This window comes from Emydura macquarii, unplaced genomic scaffold (assembly GCF_026122565.2).
Source record: "Emydura macquarii macquarii isolate MOO-44397 ecotype Brisbane River unplaced genomic scaffold, CSIRO-AGI_Emac_v2 contig_369, whole genome shotgun sequence".
Lineage (NCBI taxonomy): Eukaryota > Metazoa > Chordata > Testudines > Chelidae > Emydura > Emydura macquarii.
The window spans coordinates 11,160,056-11,169,150 of NW_027130506.1; the positions used below are offsets into that span (position 1 = coordinate 11,160,056).

A 9,095-nucleotide genomic window follows, 5' to 3' on the forward strand; every position below is an offset into this window, starting at 1 on the left:
AGGATTTTTCTCAATGTCTATAAGCCAAAACCAAGGCAGGGCTGAAGACTGTGTAAAGTCTAAGCTTCTCCAGATCAGCTGCTATTCCCCCACCCTGTCACTATCCAAAAGAGCAAGGTTCAAAACAATATAGCTTGGGAAAAAGGGGACTTTTATTTCATATAGGTTACTTAATGCCATATCAGGAAACCTGGGCAGAGCTCTTTACACAGATGAAGATGGAATGAATTTTGGGGAGAGGACATCAACTAAATTCCATCCACACATTATCTGACCTATGGCACATTCTCTGCCCTGCCCCCCTCCAGGTTTAAATCCCCATGTATATGTTCCCATTGTGTAGTTATCAATAAAAATTTAATAGCACAAAAAGGAATGGAAACAGATGGCTAGACATGTCTTTCCTGTTCTAAGTCATATAGTTTAGACAATTCTAAGTCTACTCTGTTAATCGTTATCTCTGCCTTTCAAGTGGGAGGATATTAATCATCATTGTTCAATACAGCCAAAAAGACATTTTGCAAATAAACATCCTTTTGGTGTGTTTGCTAATGTGGCTTAGTTCAGCTAAGTAATTTCCCTGGTTTGTCTGTAGTTCTCATTTAAGGTTTATGCTTATCTTGTTATTTTCAACTTTAGAATGAAAATTAACTATTTATTGCATTTGAATTGTGACACTGATTTATGTTGGATTATATCTTTGTCTGATGGAGGGTTTTTGTTTTGTTTTGTTTTGTTTTATTTATTTATTTTTTTAAAAGAAACCAAAAAATTGCACAAAGCCAACTGAAAAGTAGAAGATTTGACTCAGAATGCTGTAAGATTAGCTCAAATTTTTAGACAATAAAGTATTCACCTAAAATTCAAATCACTACAATCCAAAAATGAATTTCTAGCGTGAAATAATGAACTAGATACAGACCATGGAAAAGGTTCAGAATTGTCTGCATCTCTGCTAAGGGGAAATAATACAGAATGAGTCCGAATTTGAAGTGTCTGGTCAACAATGGTTGTATGTTGTAGCTAAAATCCTGTTAAAGGAAAGCACTGTGGTCTGTCGCATCATACTCTCCTGTTCTAATTAGGGCTGAATAGGGCTGGCCAGAAAACAAGAACTGCACTTCATGAATAATTTTGAAGTGTCGATATTTCTTTTTGTTCCTCGTCAGAATGGAAACTCGACTTTTCAGCATTCGTGAGAGACTGATCTCTTCCCATTCCCCCACCCCCGAATACCCATTAGTGCAGTGATTAGTACACTCGCCTGTGATGTGAGAGATCTAGTTCTTCACGTCCCTGTCCTAAGCTATTTTGGGGCTCTCTCTTTCCCTCTCCCTCTCTTTCTCTCTCCTTCTCTGATTTTTTACCAGAAATTCCATTCTGGATCCAAGGACAGTTTTGTTAAAGCCAATACATTTTGGAGTGCATTGGCATTTTCAGGTGAAAAATATTTCATTGAAAAATCTCCAACCAGTTCTTCTCTTGAATTATACTCCTGACTCTGCCACTGAATTACTGATTGACCTTGAGGAAGTCTCTTAGCACCAGATTGTGCCACCAGGGCTTACTTATATTGCGTAGTGCCCTCCTTTGGGAGTTCTTCCACTGTAATCAAGTATGGAGTTAGTACAGTTCAGCATGAGTAAGGGTAGTACAGTACAGCCCTTAGCTTCTCTGTGGCTCAGTTTAGCAATCTGTAAAACAGATACCCTAGCTCATAAGTGAGTTATCAGGCTGAGTCAATTAATATTTGTAAAACGCCTTAAGATCCTTGAATGAAAAGTGCTATGCACAGTAATATTATTGAGTGAAATTCTGACCTTCGTGAAGCCATTGGCAAAGTTCCCATGACTTCAACAGAGCAGGATTTCACTCATTACATAGAACTATATCCTTACAATTAACTATCTTTAGAGTTTTATTACTATAACTGATTTGTTGCTTTAAAAGAGGTTCCTTTAAATGGTGGTGCTTTATGAAAAATAGTTTGGAGGGCGATATATTTTCATTTGAATGTCTTCTCTTAAAAAAAAGTATTTAAAAGTCCCTTTTGCTGTTGCTTTTATAGTGTGTCCTTTCATCAAAATGCCCTGTAAAGATGCCAGCTAAATCACCCTCCGCTGGGCTCTGAACTTCCACACTTAGAATCAGGATGGAAGAAGGCCAGTTAAAAGCTAATGTGAGACTCTGGAAAAGGGAGAGTGTTACAAGGGAAGTGACAGCAAAGAAGTACTTCCTGAAGAAGTAACAAATTTATTACAGACAGGTTATTTATTATAGACCGGTTATTATAGTCACTCACCTCTGAACCCCTCAGCTTCCCACTTCCCTTGTACTGCAAATGGTACTACTTCAGTTGCTTTGCTTAGCTGCTGGTCTCCTCTCTATTCAGACTAACACGGCTACCCCTGTGGAACTTTTCTCTATTCAGAGCTCCTGATGGACCCCAGGTCATTCAAAATCTCGTAGCACTGGGACCTCTAGTGCTCTGCACTCAGATATGGTGATGATGAGTGGCAATACAAACCCTTTGGGCAGATTTTTACCCATGAGAGAGAAAAAATCATCTGGAATAGACAGATGGATTATGGTGACCAGAGAGCAAATTTGAAAAATTGGGATGGGGGAGTTGGGGTAATAGGTGCCTCTATAAGAAAAAGCCCCGAATTATCGGGAGTGTTCCTATAAAATCGGGACATCTGGTCACCCTAAGACAGACAGACACACACACAGCCCACCTTCAACATTTCAACATTCTTTTCTTCCTCTTACTACTGACACCCACTGGCCGAAGCATAGTACTGTCAGTCAAGAGCAATGAACAAAATCATATTTAAATGTCAGTTTAAGAGTTTGCTAAATATACTTCTAGGGTATAAACATAACTAACCCCATATCTATAAATACTAGTGCAGAGAATGTGACCTCATTGTGTGAGAGGCCTCCACTAACAACCCACCTGTTTTCTATTGAGAGAGAAATTCATCCCTGGAGTAACTCCAATAAATGGATGAATTTGTCCCTTAACTACCACATCATTGATTTGATAGAAGCCATTATACTCCAAACTGACTCTCTCTCTTAAACATAATGGCTCCTTTAAGTGCCTACTACTTTTGCCACACTGCACTGATGCCAAACATTGCTATAAATGTAGAAGGCCAAGCAAATTATTCTTAAAGCAGAATTATTAAACTCTAATCTTGCTTAATCCTTTTATAAACATTTGGAGAAGAAAAATATGCTTTAATCTAGTTTCAGACCTACTTCTTTGGTGAAAAATCTGTAAATAATTCAGTTTCCAGATGCTAAGTATTATTGAGGCTTTATGATAGGACAAAGGAAAATAAAAGCAAAGATGTGTTTCATTTAGTGGGGATGGGCGGGTGTTTTTTTGAAATAGGGGCTTTGGAGATAGAGTAGCACCACCTTCCCTCTGACCCTAAAATATAAAAGAGTCATCTTCCATTCAGTCCACCTGCCTGGGGTGTTTTGAAATGTAAGCCTTGTTCCACTGGAGGCAGCATCTGGGATTTATCAGTGCTGCAGCACTTCATGTCCATTAACAAAGTCAGTTCAGTTGTGACCCCAGCTACTGCTTTTGACAACAAGCTTGTGCAGCCACTCGCAGCCAGAATCTCGCTGAGTGGCCCTAGGTTTTATTCATCCCAGCCTTGCAACCATTCATTATTGCTCCAAAAGTCGATTGCTGCAGCCTGCCTTGATGTTATCAATATTTAACCACGTCAGTGGGAATTTTGCCTGAGTAAGCGGTACGGAAAAGGACATGCTATGATTTGGGACCCAAACTTCTGTATTGAGCACATCTCTGTTATCTTCTAGTAAAGCAATTACTTCTGCTGAGCAACCTATTTTTGTTGGCTTCCTGAGGTACTAGTAGACATATCCCAAACTATTAGGTCCTGGCGGTCTTGCATCATGCTGCCTGCCCAGAGTTCTGTAGCTGCTGGAACACTCCAGGTTGCATGCAGGAATCATTCCACTGCAGTAAAAGAGAACTGCAGATGCCTAAATCTGACCTACAGTGGTATCTACAGCATGTTTGGTAGGCAACCACTTGGAATTCAAGGAGAACTTGGCGGCAGGGACCACATTTTCCCCCTGCCAAAGAAACTAGAATGAAACAATGTCTAAAAGAAATCTGCATAAACATCTCAGGGCTTGTCTATGCAAAGAGTGCACAGCAAGCTGGGATGCAAAATACCTCACACTAGCCTGCTACATGCTAACTGGGCATGTGTGGACCCTGTTTCCACACACTAACAGTTCCCTAGTGTGCTTTGAAATGGGAGGATCAAAATGCACTAGGGAACGGCTAGTGCATGGCATCAGGGTCCACACGCACCCTGTGGCCAATTAATGTGCAGCAGGCTAGTGCAAGGTAGATTTACACCCAGCTTCCTCACAGAGAAACTGTATTGCAATCCAGACACCCGACGGGTGGAATCCTAGCCTCACTGAAGTCAAAAGCAAAACTCCCATTGACTTCAGTAGGGCCAGGTTTTCATCCCAAGTCTCTGAAATAAACAGAGATTTATTTTTCCATCATTAATGCCACAATCCATTTCACCCTTCATTTTGGTTTCTCTTCTTTGAATTTTTGTTTTGGAAGAGGCCTGATGATGCAGGAGGTCCAATATTATTGAACATTTTATTGAACATATTATTGAACATGGTCTCAAGTTGCAGTGGAGGAGGTCTAGGCTGGATATTAGGAAAACCTTTTTCACTAGGAGAGTGGTGAAGCACTGGAATGGGTTACCTAGGGAGGTGATGGAATCTCCATCCTTAGAGGTTTTTAAGGCCCAGCTTGACAAAGCCCTGGCTGGGATGATTTAGTTGGGGGTTGGTTCTGCTTTGAGCAGGGGGTTGGACTAGTTGACCTCCTGAGGTCCCTTCCAACCCTAATCTTCTATGATTCTATGATTTAAGCAACTGACAAATGTCTTTTTTTTTCTTGTTGTTCCTTTCTCCATCTCTTATCTGCAGCCTTAATTCAGCAGAGGTGTACCGTCTTTTTTCCCACTACTTCCTCTTGCAGCACATTCCTCCAGGCTCCTGAATGTATCTGTTGTAAATTCTCTTTACTTTCATTCCCTCATTTATGTATATTTATGGCCTTTTGTTCAGAAGAGTTGAATGCTCAGTCTTAATTTTTTTAATTATTTAAAAATGTAATATGATGTTTAATTTTAATTGTTTTCCTTCTGCCCTCCTTCCCAAAGTAAACGGATGGAAGGGTCATTACTTTTTTGTGTGTGTGTTTTTCAGTTCAGGCCTGGAGCTCTTGCCTGATGTTCAGTACGTCTTTGGGCTGCCGTTCCACCCACAGTATGAAGAACAATTTACTCTGGAAGAAAAGAGCCTTTCCTTAAAAATAATGCAGTACATAGGCAACTTTGTAAAATCTGGGTGAGTGAGTGACTAAAGTATTATCTACTATTTTGGGGCTTGAGTGTATATACTAAAAAGCACATTTAGTGCCTGATTCTGCCCTTATTCAAATAATCTCCAGTCACAGGAGTAAGATCTTTTTAGGCTTTTTAGGCCTTGGCCAGTACTCTTAGAAGGCTGTGGCCACACCCGGATGCCTAAAATCCATGGTCAGTCACCTACATAAAAATAGCCTAACTTTTAGCTGTGTCGAGCATGCACAGATTCCATTGAAATAAATGGGATCAGCTGGTGACTAAATACAATTTTAGGAGTTTAAATTTAGGCAGCCATGTCTGAATGTAGAATCATGGGTTAGAAGGGACTGCAAGGATCATTTTGGCCTGGAGACCTTTTTCGGAAGCACAGGGAAAGCATGGGAAGTAGTGGTGCAAGCTTTGTCACACCATACTGTGAATATTCCTCAGTATTAGTCTAGTGGGCCCATTTCTGTGTGTGAGAAATATTAGTGAGATGCTAGTGTGGGGTCTCCACTTGGAAACTGCAACTTTCTGTGCCCCTTTGAGAGTTTCAGAAGATTGTCTTGAGTCTGAAGCCTGCTGAGGTGGCCAGCTAACTTGCTAGGTGTGATGGTGTTTGTGTGATGAATGCTTTGTCCATTACGAATTGATCAGAGACTGCCAAATGGCTTTCAGATGATAATGCCTAAATGTTGCTAGCCTAGACTGAATTAGACGTAGTGATCCAGATGTGAAAAGCTCCCATCCCTTAAACTGTACGGGTTATAAATTAGTGATGTTTATGCCATTGTTTTCTAATAATCTTTTCTATTTCTTCATTCAGAAATCCAAACTACCCTCATAATTTCTCAAGAAAATTAACTGGAGCTTTGTCCCCATGGCCCATATTCCTGCCACATGCTAATGGTGATAACTATAAGGAATTCACTGTTTCCTTGCCAAATCATAAAGGACTGAAAAAAGCAGAATGTTCCTTCTGGTCTGATTATATCAAAACACTCAAAGCTTCTACAGGTAAGTAGACAATATTCTGTCATTTAGTAGGGCTTGGCGCCTCTGTTTAAAGTCCTGTCCAGGCCTTATCTACACTATAGTTTTCCCTGTGCTAGCAAATAATTTTCATAGATTGCCTCTGCTAATGTGGTTGTACTGATCGATGTAGTAAAGAGAGAGTTTCTTTCTTAAAATTGATTTTTAAAACTTTTCTTGAAATTGCAGAATAGAGTCTAAAGTTGAAACCATGCCAACAACTAAACACGTTGCCCCACTCTCCTGTCATACGGTCTACAATAAAGATTTATAATAGAGTTAGGGAAAACATAGCAGAGACCTGTGTGCAACCATAGCTGGGTGCAATGTGGACACAGCCTAAAAGTGAAAACTAGGTATGCCCCGTTATGGAAAATCACCATCTTTTTAACTAATGGGAGGTGCTCAGATACAACAATGATGAGGGTCATATGTATGAGTGAGTGCATAGGTAGGTGGAGAAGGTAGAAGTGTGGGGTAACGTCTCCATAGTTAATGTTATAACCAGGTTTCCCTTATAAATCCAATTTTGCCTTTCTCACCCCTTCCAAAATCTTCAGAGTCCTTTCCACTTCAAATTTCACGTCTGGTCTAGAGGGAGAGAGCACTATTTTTTGGCCGAACTGGAGGTGAATTGACCAAATCATTGGCCATAGGCGATCATAAACAAAAAAAATGAAGTGTCATTAGCTTACAGAACAATTTTCATGCTTCTTTGCTACTATTTATTGACAGTCATTTTATATATAGTGAAAAGGATTATTTCATTACTAGCATTGCCATTGGCAACATATGGAGAAAAGTTTGAGTCTGTTTCATTGTAAATGACTTGTAATCAAAGCTGTATGAATGCTTCCAAGTTTGGTTTGAAATTGGTTTGCAAACTGTGTATGTAGGGAACAGTTCAGATGGGGTCAGGCAGATCACAGAATTTGAAACGTGTGTTTGAACAAATTGAGTTTCTCAGGGTTGAGTTTCATAGTGAGTCCACAGCTACATTTTGTGTTCAGGTTTGTGATTGCTCCCATGGGTCTGCATGTGGTTCACTAAAACCAGAAGTGAAACACGTGACTGTAATGGAAAGTGCTACGTGGCTTTTTCCAGTGCCCATGTTACCGATTTGAAACTGACCAGCAAAGAGCTGCCATGGAATGTTTGTGGGGTATCCAGGTATAGTTGCAAGGGCTTCAAATTCCATTTGCGCTACAGGATCAATTCCACTGACTAACACTATAACCCTGCATCGGAAACCTCCCTGCACAATAGGTGGATTTTGGGGCTCTAATACTACAGCAAAAATGTTCTCCTAACTCTTTGAGAGACATTTTGGAGCCATACCAAAGACATAATGAACCACCCCTCGTTTTGTGAGCAGTTCTAACATGATTCAAGACTGACTTGGAGAATTTCCGGGGTTAGAATCAAACATTTTGTACTAATTCTTTTTGCACTTTTTATTCGACACATCCTTTGAACACCAGGTTCCATTAGCATGAGGCAAGCATGTGGGTGTCAGAGCACCAAAATGTCAAGCACGTGAGTGCACGCTGGCTAAGCTACACTGGAAAAAAAAAGGGCAAAAGCAACTTTGTTTGAACAGTATAATTTTCTTTAGGCAAACTCCACTTCTGATACAGGAGTGTAGAGACTAGACCACAGAATTACTGCAAATTAAGTTTTACTTTCCAGGAACAGTTACTTAAAGCATGTTAATACATTGCGTAAATGGTCAAATTAATTATCAATCTGTCATTTTTGCAATGCAGTCTGCGTGTGGGCTGCTAAATGAAAATTAGCTGACTGAGAAGTTTACATCTATATAAAAATGTTATTAAATGTCATTACTCTTAGCCCGCTGTGTTCAAATGCTGCATCTCTGAAAAAATACTGCATTTATTTTAATCCTGTTTATATTGTGGTTTCAGGCGGAACAGCTAATGGAGAGCAATCTACAGAAAGTAGCCCCAGTGAAGAACCAGCTGTAGGGCTTAATTCTGAAGACACACAGTCAGTGGAAGACAAGGTGGCTTACAGCAAATAGAATGTCATGTTGCATTTTAGATTGGTGAATCATGTCATTGTACATCTCTATGACAGCGTCACAGCTTGCAGGCACAGTTGCTTCCATTACTGCAATATCTTTCCGATCATGAAATGATGAGTTAGTAACATTCACTGTAAATATACATGGGTTATTAAGTGAGACACAGCAAAATAGTCTGTCGGCAATTATTTTAGGCCAGAAGAAACTGTATTTTGTGATGTAAGGCCAGTGTTCAATAAAACTGCAAAAAAAACAAAACCCTAAACCCTAACGTCAGAATTTGTTACTCGCAACCCTGAAAAAGTCATTGAGTCAATGAAAGGAAACCTAATGCAGGTTGCACTGCTAGTAGCAGTGCCGTGTACAAGGTCCATACCTGTGCTAAAGCACCAAGGTGTGTCTGCAAAATAGACTTAAACCTTTGGGGGTTACCTAGGGGTACAGGGTGAATTGCTACCCCCCGCTTCCAGTGCAAGGGAGCCTTATCTGTGCCCACTGGGGGAAACTCACCCAAAGCCACTGGCTGCTGGCAACACAAGCAGCCCACTCTAGTCTCAGCAAGCCCTGCTCTTTCCCTCTGTAAGCCA

General features: G+C 40.3%; 1 protein-coding gene across 1 annotated transcript in view; it reads left to right on the plus strand.

Annotated features, from left to right (window-relative positions):
* Positions 1 to 8,747, plus strand: part of TG (thyroglobulin) — a 200,145-nt gene extending 191,398 nt beyond the window's left edge. The window contains exons 46-48 of the mRNA XM_067531578.1: positions 5,293 to 5,433; positions 6,259 to 6,449; positions 8,390 to 8,747. Of these exons, the coding sequence (XP_067387679.1) occupies positions 5,293 to 5,433; positions 6,259 to 6,449; positions 8,390 to 8,505 (448 nt within the window). The 3' untranslated portion in view covers positions 8,506 to 8,747. The remainder of the gene's footprint in view (positions 1 to 5,292; positions 5,434 to 6,258; positions 6,450 to 8,389) is intronic.
* The last annotated feature ends 348 nt before the right edge of the window (positions 8,748 to 9,095 follow it).